At 39.9% G+C, this 21,005-nt stretch overlaps 1 protein-coding gene and 1 pseudogene across 4 annotated transcripts; one reads left to right on the top strand and one right to left on the bottom strand.

Annotated features, from left to right (window-relative positions):
• Positions 1-420: 420 nt before the first annotated feature.
• On the bottom strand, positions 421-20,965 carry Tmem41b (transmembrane protein 41B). Of its 4 annotated transcripts, XM_060367054.1 has the most exons (7): positions 20,635-20,962; positions 13,330-13,447; positions 11,065-11,193; positions 8,236-8,329; positions 7,796-7,900; positions 5,375-5,513; positions 421-1,960 (listed from the first exon to the last, which is right to left on the bottom strand). In XM_060367054.1, exons 1-7 carry the CDS (start codon positions 20,753-20,755, stop codon positions 1,791-1,793), a joined length of 876 nt encoding a protein of 291 aa, XP_060223037.1. In that variant the 5' UTR covers positions 20,756-20,962; the 3' UTR covers positions 421-1,790. The 4 variants fall into 4 exon arrangements, with proteins under 4 accessions (XP_060223037.1, XP_060223038.1, XP_060223039.1 ...); XM_060367055.1 differs by lacking the exon at positions 8,236-8,329 and having other exon boundaries at positions 11,097-11,193; XM_060367056.1 differs by lacking the exon at positions 5,375-5,513 and having other exon boundaries at positions 1,801-1,960; positions 20,635-20,965.
• On the top strand, positions 8,716-10,370 carry LOC110548194 (large ribosomal subunit protein eL24-like; annotated as a pseudogene).
• Positions 20,966-21,005: the final 40 nt, after the last annotated feature.

The following is a 21,005-nucleotide window of genomic DNA, read 5'->3' as shown; positions in this document are numbered from 1 at the left end:
AGTAGCCTTTTTTTGTGTACAGCCTGCTTCATTACCTGCTTGACTTTCCATTACAACAGGACGTTCCTGTTGTCCAAGCTTTTGTTCATTTGTAAAGGCCTGATAGAAATTCACGTGAATGAATATACATGTTTTGAGTCAGGTTTTTACATAGCCCAGGTTATGGCCTCAAACTCACTATGTAGCCGAGGTTAACCCTGAACCTCCTCTTCCCAAATCTTGGGATTGCAAGCATGTCACCATGCCCAGCTTCAATTATATTTATACAGTAATATTTGTAAACTTAGCCCCAAATAGCTATGTGTTTATTTCATTTATAAACACAACAAAGGCTTTATTACTCAGTCTCTGGTCAATAAGAAAGAAAACTTTGCTAGACAAAACAATTTCACACAAAAGAACACAAGATAGACTACAATATTTATCAATATTATTTCCTTGTATTTGTAATATATCCACATGTTAATACTGTGACAGAAAAGGATTAGTCCACATTTTGCAGGAGAAACAGGCTTTGAGATGATCAGACTTTGAAGAACAAAAACACAAGGACTTCCCACGCCACTAAAGCAACTGTTGAACAAACCAACTGGATCTTAGAGTGATTTATATTACTTTGTCCTGGCAAGGAATAAAGGTCATCCATAAACAGCCAAGAAGTCTCTCCCAAGAAATGGTGGAGACACCAATCACCGTGTGGAGGGAAGACAGTGGAAGCTCTACACCTGGGAAAGTGTGCTAATCAAGTGCTGTCCCAAAGGAGGCTGGGGGAAAGGCAACACTGCAATTGCACAGATATATCATGCACAGAAGGTAATTTCACAATACATTCTTTAATGAGCAGACAGAACTACGAGACAAACTTTACAGTCACTGGAACAAATAAACTATATTAACCACTAATGCCTTACTGCCAGTTGTTTCATTATAAAATAATTAATGTCTAAAAAGTATATGCTTCCAGTATTTACTTTTAGAACTCCTTTTGAGATAATAAAGACACTGTAACAAAATATTATTATCTGAATATACATTATCAACACCAATATGATACAAGTATATAATTCTCCTTTTACATAGGTATGATGGAAATACTGTAAAACCTAGAAAAAGATGAAAACAGACTGGCCAGAATTTAAATTATTAGACTAATCCATGATAAAATTTTCTAAGGAAAACTTAAATAACTCATCCTTGCTACAATGAAAAGTGCTTGGCTTCCGGAAAGTGCTTGTTTTTTTCAGACAGAGAAAGAAAATGAAAGACTCTTTTGCTTCAAGTATTTCGTTTGTGCTCTGAATTTTTATTTTATTTAATTTCACTGTTGGTAATTTTACTTTAATACAGGGTCTTGTGATATTGGTTAAGCTAGTCTCAAACTAGCAATCCTCTGGCCGTAGTCTCCTGAACAGCTGGGAGTACAGGTGTGTGCCTGCCACTGGACCTGAGTTCACTATTTTAGTTATTAACCAGACATAAAGGAGAAAAACACTCTAAATGAATTATTAGAGCAACAATTGTAGACCAGGCCACTATGATATCTCAGAGCTACTCACGAACAGTAATGTGTAAGTTATTTCTCACAGGTGTGATGACAGCACTTCTCACAGTATACCAATTTCTGTTCTCCCCTGCCACATAAATGCATTATTTTAACTGTCTCATGGGATGTTTTACTTTAAAAGTCCTTCCTTCAGTCACTGAATGATTTCAAAGCATAAAATGAATCACCTGCTAACCTGAGATGATGATGGTGGTGATGGTGGTGGTAAACGAAAACCCGTGATTCTTCACTCAAATTTCTGTTTTAGTTTTTTTTGGAAGATGGCAGGCAGAATGGAAAGAAGAGCCAAAATCATTAAAATAAATACTGAGTTCCAGGAAACAGCTTCTCCTGCTGTTGTAAGCTGATACAGAGTCGTTCCTGCCTTAATTGCTACAAAAGAGGGAGGTGCAACACCTAAAATAAAAATAAAAAAACAGTAAGTAGTGACGGCAGCCTGTCAATTAAAGTGAAAACCATCATTTTTTTCATATGTATGCATGTCTTGCGCACATGTGAGTACACCATGGACATGCAGTACCCATAGAAGCCACAAGAGGGAATCCGATCCCTACAACTAGGCTTACACACAGGAGTGAGCCCCATGTGGGAACTGAACCCAGGTCCACCATAAGAGCAGCAGGCACTCTTAACCACTGAGCCGTCTCTCCAGACCCCCAAATCATATTTACTCATAGTATCTTTTAGGAACTCAGGTATCTGCATTATGAGGAAAGGATTAAGAATTTAAAACAGGTACTTAGGACATAGAAGGCAATAAATCAATACCAACACATACCAGCATGCTGCACATGGATTACACTTTGAAATGATAAAATTATCTGACACAGATTCAAGTACAACATGGAAGTAAAATTAACTTTACATGTTCCTTTTTCTCATGTGCTTACATGACTCACCCAGTTCTAACAGCCTGTGCTAGTAAATGAAATCTGTTATATGCACGAAGACCCAATCTCTCCCCGTCCTCTCTTTTCAGATTGGGTTTAATATTTAAAAGGAGGGCTAACAAGATGGCTCAGTGAGTAGCAGCACTTGCTTTGGAAGCCTAGGGACCTAAGTCTGATCCCTAGAACCCATGCAGAAATAGAAAGAGAAACCAGGCTGGGCATGGTGACTCACATCTTTAACCTCAGCACGTGGGAGGCAGAAGCAGAAGGATCTCTGCTAGTCTGAACCCTGGTCTACGTGTAAAGAGACCCTGTCTAAAAACAAACAAAAAAACCAAAAAACCTCACTTTGACATAGCTCACTGACAGAATGCTTGCCCAGCATTCAAGGCCCTAGGTTTAATCTACAGTACCACATAAAACAAACTTTAAAAAACTTCAAGCTCAGTAAGTTTAGTCTCACCTATAAATAACCCAGTTTTTCATAATCAGCTATGGATAATGAATTTTTTTTGGTTTTTGGAGACAGGTTTCTCTGTGTAGCCTTGGCTGTTCTGGACACTCTTTGTAAACCAGGCTGGCCTTAAACTCACAGTGATCCACTTGCCTCTGCCTCCCTGAGTGCTGGGATTAAAGTTATGTGCCACCACACCCAGCTCGCAGATAATTTTTTTTTTTTAAACCATACTTGGTTTTGTTTTGTGGGTCACTCTGTGTATCCTTCACTCTGTAGACGAGGCTGGCTCAAGATCTACCCGCCTCTGCCTTGCAAGTGCCTGGAATAACAGTGTGTGCCACCACCACCCAGGAAAACCAGAAACTTGGAGAATGCAAATAAAAACAAGAAAATGTCATCCAGAGAGTAACTTCATAACTTTTTAGTATGTTTTAAAACTAAATAACTCCTGTAATTCCAACTACTATTGAAGAGGCTGAGGCAGGAGATCAAGCTTAGCCTGAACAATTTGACTCAAAAAGATTTAAAAAAAAAAAAAAGGGGACTAGAGATCTAATGCAAATGGTATTTGCCCAGCATGCATTAAGTTCTAGGTTCAAGCTCACCCCAGCGACCACCACAAAAATCCAGGCTGAGCATACTGTGTAGAATAAACTTAAAATTAAAATGATGTAAGGGTTAGGGGTCTGTAACTCAGTGGTAGAGTGGCAGCCTGGCATGCAAAAGGTCCTTGGTTCAAGCTCTGCCCTCTACACAGAAAGATACTAAAAGTCTGCGTAGATACAGCAGCTGATATAAAACAAAATAAATGCAAGGGGCTGGAAAGATGGCTTTGCAGTTAAGAATGCTTGTTATTCTTACAAAGGACCAGGGTTCAGTTCCCAACATCCATGTTGGATGGTTCACAAATGCTTAGAACTCCAGGGAGATTTGATGCCTCTGGCCTTCAAAAGTACCTGCACTCACATGCATATACTCTCACACAGATGTAACTTAAAAATAAAAGTCAGGGCTGAGAAATGGCTCAGTGGTTAAGAGCACTGTCTGCTCTTCCAGAGGTCCTGAGTTCAATCCCCAGCAACCACATGGGGGCTCACAACCATCTATACTGGGATCTGATACCCTCTTCTGGCATGCAGGTGTACATGAAGATAGAGCACTCATACATAAATATATATATAAAAAAAAGTTAAAAAAAAAACAAAGACCTCACAGGCATTTATCCATGCTGCACATGGATTATACTTTAAAATGATAAAATTATCTGACACAGATTCAAGTACAACATGGAAGTAAAATTTAATATTTTACTTTAATATTCAATATTTACACTTTAATATTCAATACATGAAAAACCTGTATGCTGAATTCAAGCAATTTAGACTGCAAAGAAAAACAGTAGTCTTCCTAAAGAAAGGCAAAATTCTCAAAATTATGAATTTTTTTTTTCTGTAGTTCTGGAGATCAAGCTCAGAGCCTTGTGTAGTAAGTAGGCAAGCACTCAACCCCCTTCAATGAGTTACGTCCACTTAATTTCAAAACCTGTTATCATTCCCTTGATGTCTATTGATCTTGTTTCCCCTAGACTTTTGGTAATTCCCAAAATAAACTGGATTTCAATATTTAGTTAGAATGCAAAGGAAAGAAGCTCAAAAAGCAGAAACTAAATGTTTCCTTTTCTCCCCTGAGAAAGACAGGAGTTAAAAAAGTTCTGCATGAGCCAGGCAAGATGGTGCACACCTATAATCCCAGCAATTGGGGAGGTAGAAGCAAGTGAAAAGCTGTAAGTCCAAGACAACCAAGGATACAAAGAGAAACCCTGTCTCCAAAAACCTAAACAAATCAGTTTTGCAAGGAACACAGTGAAGTTTGTGCAGCAGAGAAAAGTATTTTAAAAAAAAATATATGTCTTTGGTCAGTTACTAGTCATCACTACCAAACATCTGGAAGGCTACAGGCAGCTGGTTCTTGACCTGGGCTGCTCATCTGGGAGCATGCAGTCCATGTTCCCGAGAAGAGCTTTCAGCCTGTAAAGCTCGCAGCCCTGACAGCCTGACATCTCTGCCCTAAATGGCATAGGATGAAAGGGCTGCAGGACCATTTAGAAAAAAATATTCTGGAGCTGTGTAGGTGGTTGGTGGTGTAGAACTTCTGGCTTGACCTACACAGCCCTGGGTTTGGGCTGTGAGCCCTAATATCACCAAAAAATAAAAATGTTTACAAAAAAAGCAGGTGGAGGGTTCTACTTAATTTACGGTTATTAAAATAATATCTAGTAGAAAGTGTTCATCCTTTAAAGAGGTACCATATTAGAACACACTGAATAAGCTATCTAGGCCAGGCTTTGTGCCCAAGAGTTATATATGGTGCTGGTGATTTTGCACACAGCAGGCAATCTAGGCCAGCTGGACAGTTGGACACACGCATGAGGAGCTGTCACACAGCATGAGCCAGAGGTCTTACCTAGAAAAGTGCCAATAAAAAACACTTTCAGTGGCACATTTATCACAGGAGATGTAATATTAATAAACCAATTAGGCAGAAATGGTGTGATCCTCAAAAATATAATGTAGTTAATGAGATGCTCTCTATGACGCTCTACCTGTCATGAAAAAAGAACCAGTATTAGTTAAGACCAATCTTGAAGGTAAATTGCTTAATGTGATATAAATTCCCCAAATTCTCATACCAGACACATCACAATTTACCCAACAGGAACAATGTGTGTTTTCTGGGGATGTAGGTCAGTCGTATAACATTTGCCTTCAGGGTTAAAGCCCCAGAACCACACACACATATAAAACAAAACAAAACAAAAAAAGAAATTGAGACTGGGTTTCTCTATGTAGCCTTAGCCGTCCTTGACTCACTTTGCAGACCAGGCTGGCCCACAAACTTACAAAGACCTGCCTGCCTCTGCCTCGGGAGTGCTGGGTGCCACCGAGGCGGCCCTTTTTTTCTTTTGTAAAGACAAGTTCTCACTATGTAGTTCTGTCTGGTCTGCAATTCACCAGATAAGACCAGGTTGGCCTTGAATTTACAGAGACCCACCTGCCTCTGCCTACCCATGGTAGGATTAAAGGCGCATGCTACCAGCCCTGAGTTAATTTCTTTAAAAAGTAATTACCATCATATGCACACATGACAAAGCCAAAAGACAGTCTGTAGAACAAGCTCTTTCTTTCCTTCCTTCACGTTGATGAGCTCCAGGAATCAAATTCACCTGTTAGGCTTTTAGGGCCATGATCTTATACACTGAGCCATATCATCAGCCCTAATCTTAGTTTTTATGGTTATGTGGGGAGGGGTATTTGATCTTAAGGCCTCATTCACACTAGGTAAATGTGCTACCACTGAGTTACATATCCCGGCCTCCAGTTTCCAATTTTTAGAAAATTTTACATCATCTTCATTTTATGCTATTAAAATATGTGAGTAAACTGACCTATTGTTGATAAACATTAAACGAGCATATAGAAAATTTTCACTGATTAAATACTGATTACTTATATTTCTGCATAACTAGCAAAATCACTTACATAAAACAGCTATTCCAAAGAAAATTGTATATGTAAATCTAGCACTCAGTATGCATATACAAAAAAGGCACTAGATTCAAAGTCTACATTAAGTCTACCCAGAGATTTCAGATGTTTTACAAGTGATCACAAACTGAAGTAAAATACAAAACTTTCCTTTCTTCTCTAAAACAAGGGGCTAAGGCAGAATGATCTCTATATTTCCTATAAGATGTAATTATTTCTTTTGATCTGTTAGAAAAATAGAATTCTCCTGTTATGGTTTAAAAGGAAAAGTTGCCAACTGTAACACACAATGAAACCTAGGTCTCTATGTGCTGGCGCTATTAAGGTAGTGGACACTGGGGAGGCGGGGCGGGACTGGAGGAAGCTTAGCTACCTGAAGAGTGAGTGTTCTTGGACTTGTATGTTGCTCCCATCCAGGAGCCTCTATTGGGTTCCTTTTTGCCATGAGTTGAATAGACCCTGCCAAACTTACATTGCCCTAACTCTGTCTTACACTGGCCAACAACAAACACAGCTAAGGATACAAACTGAAACCTTGTAGCAAAATCACGTTTGTGTCTTTCTCCAGCGTTTGTTACAATAACCAAATGTCTACTACACCACAAAGACTATAGTAGCATTATTCTGTATAAAGTATATTAATCATTCCTAGTTTTCTTTTGTTTCCTTGTTTTTCCAGACATGTTTTCACTGTGTAGCCTTGGTTCTCCTGGACTCACTTTGTAGCTCAGGCTGGTCTCAAACTCCCTGCGATCCGCCTCCTCAGAATTATACTGCTGGAATTATAGGCATGAGCCACTTCGTCATGCTCCTAGTCTTTTTAAAGATCCTGACGGAAGTAACTAATTTTGGGACGCCTTCATATTGACATTGACTTCTGCAAAAAAGAATGGCAAGAGGAGGATCAAGAATTCACGGCCAGCATGGGCTATATGATGCCCTGTCTCCAAAAGTGAAGTGACTGGGGCTAGGGCAACAGCTCTGCAGTCACGAGCACCTGGTGCACTCCAGAAGACCTGAGTCCTGTACCTCCAGCTCCAGGGGATCTGACACTCTATTCTGGCCTCCACAGACATCAACACACACACAAGACATGCACATACACATAAACTGTACAAATTTAAAAGACATTTTAAAAGGAAAGTAAATTTTCCAGCAGGGTGGCATGCCCCTTTAATCCCAGCACTTAGGAGGCAAAGGCAGGCGATCTCTGTGAGGTCCTGGCCAGCCAGGGCTACATAGTGAGACCCCATCTCAAAACAAACATTTTTTTTAAAGGATGACAAAACTAAAAAAAAAAAAAAAATACAAAAAAGCAAAACCAAAAGTCAATGCCTACCTGCTGCGACCATTTTACTGCTTTCTCTGTTAGGTATTTGTATACAACAGGTCTTCCCACTAAGTATGAGAGCATGTAGCAGAAGGAGGCACCAAGTCCAGAACACTGGAAAACGAGAAGACATGTACACTTCGTATTTTCCCACCTTATTCCTGCAGATGCATTTGCTTACTTTAGCTCTTTTAGGGGCCAGGCAGGGTAGCCTATATGATATCTCTTATCTAGAGAATAAGAACCCATTTGATCTAGTCCTTTCTCAAACTGTAACTCAAAAATAAACAGGGACTTTTCATTAAACTTTTGACCATTTCCAGTAATTACTGCCAGCTGTTATCTTAAGAATAAGGAGGCTTTCCTCTATAGCTATGCATAATGACACACTTCCAACCCTCAATATTTTATTTATTTTCCCAGTCTCCAAATTTATTTCACATACTTACCAAACAAACAAGGAATAAAGCTAGTGGAAAGGGATAAAGAAATCCGGAGAGTATACTGAGGAATATGGAACCTGGGATAGCAAAAGTTTGCAAACTGTTAACTTCTAAGTTAAGGATTAAAAAATAATGAAGCAAAAGTTTTACAATATAATCTGAAGAAATTATAACACAAAACTTTTGTATTACAATACAAATTACTTTATGTAGTACTATTACTTTTATGTTGTACTGAAACCTGTGCCATGAGGTCTGGTGAGTTTTTCTATCTGTAGTATCATATCTGCCCTAAAACAAGTTCTATATTTTAGAGATTCTGGATATTTTGGTTTGGGGACTAGGAATACCCAACTTATAATTAAATGATAATGTAAAATCATAACCAAATATCTAAAAAGTATGTAAGTTGCCAGCCAGAATTCCTCCAGCTCCAACCTAGCTACCAACTGACTAATAATACAAAAATGCAGTAAACAAATAAACATGCTGGTAATAAACAAGAAATTGAGACTGGGTTTCTCTATGTAGCCTTAGCCGGAAATCTAGGAAATCTAGAAAAACACCCAGTTGGCACTAGGCAGAGACAAATTGGGCAGCTCAGCGAAAGAAAGTCTTCAGTAATTTTTTTTTGTTTTGGTGTTTTTGAGACAGGGTCTCATTTCATAGACCCTGGATGGCCTGTAACTTTCTTTATAGACCAGGTTAGACTCACACTCTGAGACCCCCTGCCTCCGCCACCCTAGTGCTGAGACTGAAAGCACACTAATTAGTGCTATGCGGACTGGGTGTGCTAACAACTGTGCCGTGTCTTTATCTACCATTCATATTCTAGCTGCTTGGGAATTTTATTCTGTAATACTCAAAACATAAGACATGCACTTAGCATGTATTTACAATGTTTTTAAATTGGCTAAATGAATTAACACTAGAATCAAGATAACAAACTTTTAAAAATGACAGCCAAAATAAATAATAAAATAAAGGGAACTGGAGAAACAACTCAAAAGTTAAGAACACTGTTCTTCCAGAGGTCCCAGGTTCGTTCCTAGTATTGACATGGTAGATCATACTGTCTATAACTCCAGGTCCAGGCCTTCTGACACCCTCACTCAGAAATACATGAAAGCAAAACACCAATCAACAAAAAAAGTACATTTAAAATAAAAGGATAAAATAAAATAAAAATAATAGCCAAGCATGGTGGCATATGTAGGAGATGGATTCAGAAGGATCAAAGGTCCACTGTCATTACTGGCCACACAGCAGCTTAAGGAGAGCTTCCTTTAAAAACAACAACAACAACAAAAAAAAAAACCTAATAAATACACCTCCAAAAAATTTTTATATACAAGTTTGAGACTATAGGAGTTATATGGCTGCTGAGAGACACTGAGAGGAGGCAAGTCTGAGTTGAAATGTTTTGAATATAAAATACAAAGCATACTTCAGAGAAATAGTTCAAAAAGAAAGGAGGACCAGGTTTAGTGGCACACACCTTTAATCTTGGCACTGGGTAGGGAGAAACAGGCAGATCTTTTTGAGTTTGAGGACAGTTTGGTCTACATAATGAGTTCCAGGTCAGCCAAGGCTATACAGGGAGATCTTGCCTCAAACAAAAAAGCAAAAAGCAAAAGAAATTAAAATATCTCATCAAGCTTTCTCTTTGACATCTTTCCTCTGGCCAGCCAGCAGCTATCACCAAGAAGGTAGAGCCATGAAGTTTCAGCGGCTACAAGACAGGGCAGCGCTATGCCAGGACCAACAAGAAGGTTTTCCAGTTTGAGTGCACATTCCTTTCCAAAAGGAATCCTCAGCAGATTAAACTGGACTGTCCTCTACAAAAGAAAAGAGCCCGCCGCCGTGTAGTCAAATTCCAGTGGGCCATCACTGCTGCATCTCTTGCTGATATAATGGCCAAGAGGAATCAGAAACCTGAAATTAGGAAAGCTCAGCAAGAGCAGGCTATCAGAGCTACCAAGTAAGCAAAAAGGCTAAGCAGGCCGTCAAAGAAGGCAGCAATGGCTGCTGCTGCTGCTTGCCACCCTACCACAGCCGCGGACCACACAAAGGCAGCACCTAAACAAAAGATAGGGAAGCCTGGGAAGGTCTCTGCTTCCCCAGTGGGTGAAAAACGCTGATTACGTAGAACAGAGTTTAAAATAAAGATCTGTTTCTAACTCTTAAAAACAACAACAAAAATCTCACCAATAATTTTTAGGGCTCAACTAAGGCTCAGTGGTGAAGGAGGTATTCAATGCACTACAGGCCCTTGATCAATGCCAGCACATACCAAAATGCACATGGATTTTGAAATGATAAAATTATCTGATACACAGACTCAAGTACAACATGGAAGTAAAACTAATCTTACAGGTTCCTTTTTCTCATGTGCTTACATGACTCACCCAGTTCTAACAGCCCTGTGCTAGTAAATGAAATCTTTGTTATATGCACCAAGATCAAATCTCTCCTTGTTCCTCTCTAATTTAAAGAGCGGCTTTTCACATCAAGTTTAACATTCAAAAGTACAAGGGCTAGCAAGATGGCTCCGTGAGTAGAAGCACTTGTTTTGTAAGCCTAGGTACCTAAGTTTCATGCCTGACCTACACAGAAGTAGAAAGAGAAACCAGACTGGGCATGGTAACTCCTGCCATCTGATCCTAGGCAGCAAATCCAGGACATCATTCATAGTTGGCAAGTGTCTTTACCTATCTAATGGGCCCCTGAATTAACATTTTAAAAGGAAGAGTCATTAATTATTTTGGAACATTTTCTTTTTGGGGAACATTTTCTTGAACAAACTAGAAAATATTTTTTCAGATAAAAGGATACAAAATATATGTAGCAAAATAAGCAACCAGTACTTGTACATAAAAGGTGTCCTTGTATTTGGAGAGAACTTTTCCTAGAGCCTTGGCATCATCCATATCTCTTGGAACCTTCATATTCACTCTTTCTTCTCTAAAAAAATAAAATTAGTAATGTAAGAAAATATAAAAACCAGAGTTCCATGATCAAAATCAAATTCAAATTCAAAACATGGGGTTTTAAGCCAAAATGATGCAATGCAATTAATCTGTAATAAGGAAAATTTACTTATTTTTTTTTTGGTTCAACAGTCTGTAAACACACACACACACAAACACAGGCACAAATTAAAGTTCAAAATGATACAACCCAAAAATTAAAAGCATCATCTGTTTCAATACTGGCTTAAATTTTAAATTAAACATTAAGAAATGAACCATCGCTATGAATATATTAAAAACATACTTAACAAACCTGACATAGTGGTATATGCCTTTAATCTCAGCACTGGGAGGGGCAGAGAGAGTCAAATCTCTGTGAGTTCAGGCCAGCCTGGTCTATGAGTCCAGGACAGCCAGGACTACAAGAGAAACCCTGTCTCAAAACAAAACAAAAAAACCAAACAAGCAAACAAACAAAAGAAAAAAGCAAAAAACATACTTAACATTCTTTTGGGTAATTTTTCTAAACTAAGGTCAATAATCATTTATAATAAAAATTCACGGTCTAGAGAGATGGCTCAATAAATTAAGAGCACTGCTCTTCCAGAGGTCCTGAGCTCAACTCCCAGCAACCACATGGTGGCTCACAGCCATCTCTACTGGGATTTGATGCCTTCTTCTGGCATGCAGGTGTACATGCGGATAGAGTACTCATGTACATAGTAAATAAATCTTTTAAAAGTTCACTAAAACTTTTACTGAATTCACACTTTATACAGCAATATCCCAGCTCAAAATGCAAGAAAGTTAATCTTCCTCCTCTCCATTTTGAGGAACAGGTTCACTATGTAGTCTAGTCTAGCTTTAAATTCCCTATGTAACCTCAGTGCGGTAGTGCATGCCTGTAATCGCAGCACTCAGAAGGCTGAGGCAGGTGGATTTCTGTGAGATCCAGGCTAGCAAGGGCTACAGAGTGAGACTCTGTCTCAAAAATCAAAATAAACCCAGTTTTTATTTTATTTTTAAATACTGAATTAAATCTCTATTTTTTATAATTTAATAGTGTTTGCACATGTGTGTGAGGGTCGGAGGACAGCTTTCAGGAGCAGCTTCTCTCCTGCCATCTGATCCTAGGCATCAAATCCAGGGCATCATTCATAGTTGGCAAGTGTCTTTACCTGCTAAGGCATCTGATGGGCCCCTGAATTAACATTTTAACAGGAAGAGTCATTACTTATTTTGGAACATTTTCTTTTCTTTTTTGGGAACATTTTCTTGAACAAACTAGAAAATATTTTTTCAGATAAAAAGATACAAAATATATGTAGCAAAATAAGCAACCAGTACTTGCTGTGAGTTCGAGGCCAGCCTGGTCTACAAAGTGAGTCCAGGACACCCAAGGCTACAGAAAGAAACCCTATTTTGAAATACCAAAACAAAACAAAAAGATAATTGGTAAAGAAATTCCCTATGTTGCCAGTCTGAATTTTTCCCCCTTTTTTTCTGTGGAGCCCCGGTTGGGCTGTCCTAGAACTCAGAGCTCCACCTGCTGAGACTAAAGGTGTGCACTGCCGACATAACAGTGCCTGCCTCAATCAGGGAGTCAGCTCTAGGAAAGTCACACACACACACACACAAAACAAAATCAAGAGGTAAGGCAACTTTCTAGCTTGAAAAACCTTTGAAAACCCTTGGATGTGGACTACTAAGCTCTTCTTTATAAAGGAGGTTAGCCTTCAATTCACAGAGATATATCCACCTCTACCCTGGGATGCCAGGACTAAAGGTTTGCACCACCATGATTGTCCTGCCCTTTTCTTAAAATTCTAATTTTGTTTCTTTAATAAAAGAGAGACAGAGAAAAGGAAAGAAAAGAAAGGGGATGAAGAAAGGAGGAGATACATCTCAGTTGAAATCAGAAAATTTAAAGCAAAGAGGTAAGAGACTATCTAAAAACCAAAAACACAAGACAGCAGTAAGGAAATCTGAAGCTAACAAGGCTCATGGACTGGCTATGATCCACGAGCATTGGTATACAAACACTGTAATAGTTCTGTTGCTAAAGTAAATTTAGCTTCTAATTCATTTTACTTCTAAAATATCTAGACATTTTCAGCTGTATACTTACTCACTAAGCTGAGGAAAATTCTTATATACCAAAAACATAACAAAAGCTGCACATAAAAAAATGGACACCAGTATAAGGAGTGATGTTCTTGCTGACCCAGCTTCTACACAAGGTTTTTCTGAAAGAAAAAAAAAGTATAATCAATATAAATTGCATTTCAAGCCAACTAATAATGACCTCAATTCCTTTCCTCCCAAGAAACCGTTTATACTTTTGCCCAAAATAATGACATTAAACCAGTTACTTCAAGAACCAACCATTGGACACATGCGGTGGTACACATCTAAATCCCAGCATTGTGGAGGCGGAGACAGGCAGCTCTCTCTGAGTTTAAGGCCAACTTGGTCTACATAGTTACAGGACAGCCAGGGATACATAGTAAGGCCCCATCTCAAACAAACAACCCGACATTGACCTCTGGCCTCCACATGCATACACCCACAAAACATGTACAAACCATACACATACATAAATTATTCTTGGCCTGATCGGTCAAGCCTATAATTCTAACTCTTAAGATCTGAGAACAGCCAGGAGTATATAGTGGGACTGAGGCTACCCTGTGCTACACAGTGAGACCACAGCACCCCCCCCCAGAAAAGAACAAAAACAAACAAACAAACAAACAAAACAACAGGTTGCCAGCTCAGGTTAAGAGCACTGACTGCTCTTCCAGAGGAGCTGGATTCAATTCCCAACACCCACACGGCAGCTCACAACTGTCTGTAACTCTAGAATCCAAAACCCTCACATAAACATATAGAAAAAACAGCAATGGGGACAGGGGAGAGAGACAGCTAGCTATGGGGCTGCAGAGGCTGGCAAGGCAGCTCAGTAGTTAAGACCACTCCCTGTTCTTGCAGGTTCAGTTTTCAGCACTCACATCATGACTCACAGCCATCTAAGACTCCAGTTCTCAGGAATCTGATGGCCTCTTCTAGCCTCCACAGACATCAGTATGTGGTGCATTAACACACATTCAGGCAAACACTCATACATAAAAATAAATCTTTCAAAACAAACCAATTGGAGCTGGTGAGATGACTCAGAGTTTAAGAACACTGGCTGTTCTTCCAAAAGTCCTGAGTTCAGTTCTCAGCAACCACATGGTAGCTCACAACCATCTATAATGAGATCTGATGCCCTCATCTGGCGAGGAGGCAGACATGCAGGCAGAACACTATAAATAAAGCTTTAAACAAAACAATTGTTCTGGAGCTGGGGAAACGGCTAAGTGAGGTAGAGTGCTTACACTGCAAACATGAGTACTTTTGAGCTTGACTCCCCAGCACAGCTGTGCACACCCAGAACAGTATTGCAGGGAGGGCAGGACATGAGCTAATCCAGAGAGCCTTCTGCCTGGCTAGTCAGCCAGCCGAGCTAAAAAGCAGAGCTTCCCACTTAGAAAAAGAGATTCTGTTTTAAAGCAGTGAGGAAGAGCAACAGAGAAAGTCACCTTTCTGTTCTGGGCTCTGTATGTACAAGCCTAAATGCTCACACCTGATCATTCACATACATCCATCACACATACAGGACACAAAACAGCAAGTTCCAAAAACATCAGTGTGTATTATAACCAACTCAATCAAAAATGCAGCTTTTGCTCCTAGGACAAAGAGTAGGCAAGGCAGAACCACACACACCCAAGTATCTCAGAACTTAGAAAGCTGAGGTAGGAGAACTGAGAGTTGGTGACAAACCTGGGCCACACAAGGAGACCCTATCTCAAAAAATCATTACATGCACACTTGTTTTTATAAAACTAATAGATTTTCTTCTTTAGCAAATAAAAAACTACTCTTAGAAGAGAAATAAGAGGAATATTAAACTCAGAAAAACAGCTTTTAGTGGGCTGTGAAAGCAAAGACTTATTATATATGTAAGTAGTTTAGTTTTTTTACCATGCCTGTTGTCTCTTAAAGACATAAAACTTTTAAATCTATCTAGAGAGCTCAGCAGTTAAAGGTACTTGCCACCAAATCTGGCAGACACCTGAATTCTATACTATTCCATACTATTCCTGACACACATACTATGGAAAGATAGATCAGACTCCTGCAAATTGTCCCACAGCCTCAACATACATGCCTTAGAATACTGTATTCTGGCACAAACACACATGGCCCATCTACCTGCCAACAAGTAAATGGAAAAAAAAAACTTTTTAAAAGTAACTTTTATTATGCTTGATGCAATTGTCCTTTCCAAAGCGTATAGCCTCGGTCTGCTGGCCTAGGCCCAGTCCTGGAAGCTTCTAGCCTCCATACAATCTAATCTAAGCCTAGAATGTTTTCAGTGTCTAAGACTGCTGAATAAGTTCAGCCTTTCTTGTTCTTTCTGAACTCTGGGGGCTGGTTCAACTCAGCTGTTCTGGCTCAAACGCCTCTCCAAGCTGACTGATTCAAACTGACTTCTCCCAGCTTCTGACTGAATTGCTCCGCTTGGCTTCATACTAACTTTGACAAAGTTTTCTAATCTCCTGGCTTATTCTTCATTCTCTAGTTTGTTCTGTCTTCACCTATGTCTACCTTGTTCTCTTTCTGCAACCTGTCCCTGTAAAACTCTCCTGATAAAACTGCCTATTCTCTTCCTCTCTAGATATACTACTCTCCTTTACCTGTCTCTTCTTGTGAGAGTTGGACATATCCTATTCTGTCAAATCTTCCTCTTATTTATCACTTTGTCTTCTTCTCAATTAGACACTTTCCAACATGGCCACTTCCTTCGACCAACTAGCTTTACCTTCGTTGTTTGGGATTAAAGGTGTGTGCTAAGGGCTTGTCTACATTCCAGCCAGAGTTTCCACGATGCTGGATTTAAACCCCTCTACAATTAGAAATAAATTAGCTTTTCACTGTGAAAGTATTTGTGAACATGAGAATTTTTAAGAACAAACAGTTGATCTTCCCATTCCTGGTTATTCTACCTAAATCACAGACTGAAACATGCTTCTTTTTGTTTACTGAGCATCTATTATGTTCAACCTCTGCTTCCAAGAAGCAGGCAACACCATTACAAAGAATAGAATTCAAAATGGCTTAGAGATCTCATAAGAAGGCCAGATTACTTGGTGGACACAATAAAAGGTAATTTTTAGTTGAAGATTAAAAGATGAAGAAAGAACCTTCTAACCTGCAGTGTGTGTTCCTAAACACATTTTAAGAATTTAAAGTCTTTTGAAGCAAAAACTTTTTGGTCCCCATCCCCAAAGACAGGCCTCCCTAGCATAAAAGGCATGCATCACCATGCCCAGCTTTGAAGTTAAAACTTAAATAAGGAATTTGGTATGCTATCTGGAAAACTAAACTTGACAGTGGCTGATAACTTCTAAAGTTTAACTTGATACCTATTTTCTTCATTGTCTGAAACTGAGCCACCTGCCATTATTGTGCTCACCAGCAACATAAGAAAACAATGGAAAAGGTGTTTATATATTATGTGCCATTCAATTGAGGTTCTGCTTTCACACATAGTAAACAGTACTGATGATTATGAGTCAATAATACTTATGCATAATCCTAGTAAACCTAAAGGCTAGCATTCAATCCATTTATAGTCTGAGTATAACTCAGTTATAATTCTTTTTATAATTCCCATGTTAATTTATACTAAGCATACTACTAATGTGTCTTTTTACAACTATATTAAGACATGTGCTTCAGCTCTGGTAGCCACCATGGCTGTACCTGAAATGCATTAGCTTCTAAATCTTCCTGAATACTATTGCTATACTCATTAATATTATTATCAAGTAATATCATCACACTTGTTATTTCACTATTGGCCTTTCCATCTTCCTTCCAGGTCAAAGAAACTGCTTGAGTTCTGGGTTATCAGTGATAATAGTTATATCAGTTATAACAGGAATCCTGTCATAACACTCTCCAAGTCCTTTCAAGCCTTAAATGCTACATTTCTCAAGGACCTTGCTTCCTATTTCAGTGAACTCCCCAATTCTCTCCTAAAATCTGACCGCACAATCAACTTCCCTTGTCTTTTAGAGAAGGGTTTCTCCTCTGTAGCCTTCCTTGGATGTCCTAGAACTTCCCTGGTAGACCAGGCTGGCCTTGAACTCAGAGATCAGCTTGCCTCTGACTCCCAAGTACTGGGATTTAAAGCATGCCCTACCTATAGCCCTGGTCTTATCCTTATCTTTTGTTAAACATTAACAGACTTTCTTTTAGATCTTGCTCTATGAACTGTTTCTACTGATCAACATCTTCAATTTTTGCCTCTTAAAAAGCACCTTTTTTCTAATTTCTAAGTACAGCCTCAGCACTCAGGAGGCAGAAGCAGATAAATCTCTATAAGCCTATTCTACATAGTGAGATCACGATCAAGGCTACACAGTGAGAATCCTTCCCAATAAATAGAAGAATAAATGCAGCCTCAGAAAATAAAAATTAGCCATATTATAACTCTATTTTCTTCTGGGTTTTGAGATGGTTTCATGTAGAGGAGTCTGGCCTTCAACTCAAAAATGTCATTTAGGGGGCTGGAAAGATGGCTCAGAGCACCAGCTGTTCTTCCAAACATCCTGAGTTCAATTCCTATCAACCACGTGGTGGCTCCTAACCACTTATAATGAGATCTAGTGCCCTCATCTGGGCAGAATACACTATAAATAACAAGTAAACATTCTTAAAAAAAAAAAATGTAATCAAAGGTGACCTTGAACTTCTGTTCTTCCTGTATCCAATGCAATACTCACCCCAAAACAAGAAAGAAAGAAAAAACAAAAGGGAGGGGAACCAAAATCTCACATACACAAAAGGCAACTTGTGGTGACACCTGTCTGCAATCCCAGTACTGGGAAAAAGAGGCAGGACTATTGCCAAAATATGGAAAGCAACCTGATCCACTCAGTGAGTTCTAGACTTGGTCTATATGGTAAGACCCTCTCTCATACCAACAAAAAGTCTCATGGGCCCACTCTTGGGATCTCAGTACTTGGAAGCTGGGGAAGAAGAATCCACAGATCAGCTTGGAATACATGGTGAGTCTCTATCTTAAAAACAAACAAGCAAAAAACCATTCAGATTTTAAAGAAGATTCTAGCACCAAATAGTTTTCAGTCAAAGATTATTTGAGTGGCAAGTTGTCATCTACAATTAATAAAAATTGTTTTTCTAATCCTAGAAAATTGGTTGCTAACTAGTTACTAATGACAACAGGACAGCAGAATACTAAGTAAACTAGATCCTATCACATGAGGGGCCACAAAATCTTTTCGCATGAAGATAATTCCTAACATTAGGAAAAGAAGAGAAAAATTTTAGTAATTAATAAAAAGATGAATTAAAAAAAACATTTTCTAACAATTTGACACCATGTCAAATGGTCTATCCTAATCTACCACCCAACAGAAACCCTCCATTGATGACACAATAACCTCTTTATTGACACACATAAAGGGGGGGGTCACACCAACCTTCAAGCCTAATGTTTTCCGTAGCTCCACATCCCCTTCCTTTATCCTCCACTTGTCCAATCCCCACTTCTCCTAGAGGGCAGATCTTCACATCTCATCCTCTGGCTTATGTATGTCTAGTTTGCAAGTCATTTGATAAAAGAAACCACCATAGAGGCACTCTGGAAATTTTATGTATTATTATTAAAAATAATATATTATTTAGTAACTCTAAGGGGGAACAAAAACCCCACAATCTCAAGCCAAATGACAATTATTTAGCTCCACAGTCTATACCCAAATACATAAACTTATAAGAGCCAAACTAAACTACATCAGACATTTAAAATTAGCTGAGAACACATTTCTACTGTAGGTTTTATTTGTTTGGGTTTTTTGTTGTTTTCCAGACAGGGTTTTGTAGCCCTGGCTCTTGGCTGTGCTGGACTTTGTAGACCAGGTTGGCCTCAAACTCAGAGATCCATCTGCCTCTGCCTTGCAATGTGCTGGGATTAGTGCACACCACACCTTATCGTTTGGGGAAGGGGGGGTCACCCAGAAGATGGTGTTAGATCCCCGAAACTGGAGTTAAGATGGTGACTAGCTGACATGTGGGTGCTGGGAATTGAACCAGGGTGCTCTGCAAGAGTAGCCAGTGTGCTTAACCATTCAGCCACCCTTCCAGACCCTTCACTACAAATTCTTACATGACCAGCTTTCTGGCCATTAGTAGTGGCAGAAGACAGCAATGTGAGTGAGCTGCAAACAATGTAATGGCTATTTGTTCTGATCACTTCAAATATTTGAGCTTCAAAAGCACTTAATGTAAACATTTCAGCTGAGGAAAAGCAATGAATAATTTTATGCCATGATAAAATCAAAACACTTTCGAGGTATATTTCCCCCACCTTAAACTAGCGCCAAGAAATTTCAGGATGGTGTAGTAGGCTAAAAAGCTTTTGAGTAAGTCTCCTTAGAAACTACCTCCCATTTCATAAAAGCCACGCTTACGTTAACTGTTTTGTTTACTCCCTGATCAACCAATTAAGTAGATACTATTACTACTATTCTCATTTGAAGATTCAGATAACTGAGTTTTTCAAAGTTACAAATCCAGTTTTTCATGGTGGCACACTCCTTTAATCCCAGCACTAAGGAGGCCGAAGACTGGAAGTGGCGGAGCATGCCTTTAATGCTTCAACTCTGGAGGCAGAGACAGGTGAATCTCTTACCAGTCAGGTCTACAGAGTGAATTCTGGGACAGATAGGGATACACATGAAAACTTGTCTCGAAAACAAACCAACTAAATAAATCCAAGTTACAAACCAGGGTAAACAGAAACACAGAATCTGACAGGTTTTTTGAGACAAGGTTTCTCTGTGTAGCCTTGACTGTCCTGGAACTCACTTTGTAGACCAGGCTGGCCTCGAATTGAAGAGATTCGCCTGTTTCTGCCTCCGGAGTTCTGGGACTAAAGGCCTGTGCCAACCCCTCCCGGCTAGGATCTGACACTTTCAAGTGGCACCTGGAACGGCAAGTCCTGGCTCTTAATCACAACCTTAGCCGGGCTCTGTGACTCTGCACAAGTCCTGTACCTGCATAGTTCTCAGTTTGTTCATCTGTAAAACAATGCAATGAAGCCTCAAGCCTCTTAAACACCTGTCTTAGTAGCCTGGGTAACCAGACTCACTGTTTCTTTTAAATAATGTCTACTGAGAAAGTAGCTAGTAAGAGACTGACCCTCTGCCGTGCCGGGTGGTCTCCATGCCAAGTACACCACCCTCTTGCCGCGACCCTAGGAAGCTGAAAGGTCCCTCTTTCCCAGCGATCTGATGGGGTCCTCGCCCCTTCGGACTTTGGGGTAGCCTCAGTTCAGGCCCGCAGATCTACTCACCCTTCAGGTGATCTTTGCTACTTGGCACAGCGGCACTACGCGTCCCCGCTGCCCCGTCCCCCGCCGGGGTCGAGTGCAGCATCCCGGACTGAGATCGCTCGACGACTCTGCCTTTCGCCATGGCTGCTGCAGGGAACAGTAAAAATCACCCAGCGGTGCCGCGCCCCCTTGAACGACTAAACTCCTCCCGCAGCTTCCTTCCAACACGGAGGCGCGCGGCACAGCCACTTCCGGCGCGACCCCCTTACCCGAGACGACCTCGAAACCTCAACACTCCGCAGAGCCTCCCACCGATCTCAAGTGAGGGCCCGCCCAGCCCCGCCCACAAGCCTCGCGCGCTCCCGCAGGCCCAGTAACCGCGAGACAAGTCA

Source organism: Meriones unguiculatus, chromosome 14 (assembly GCF_030254825.1).
Source record: "Meriones unguiculatus strain TT.TT164.6M chromosome 14, Bangor_MerUng_6.1, whole genome shotgun sequence".
In the NCBI taxonomy this organism is placed as follows: domain Eukaryota; kingdom Metazoa; phylum Chordata; class Mammalia; order Rodentia; family Muridae; genus Meriones; species Meriones unguiculatus.
This window is presented reverse-complemented; position numbering and strand designations above follow the sequence as displayed.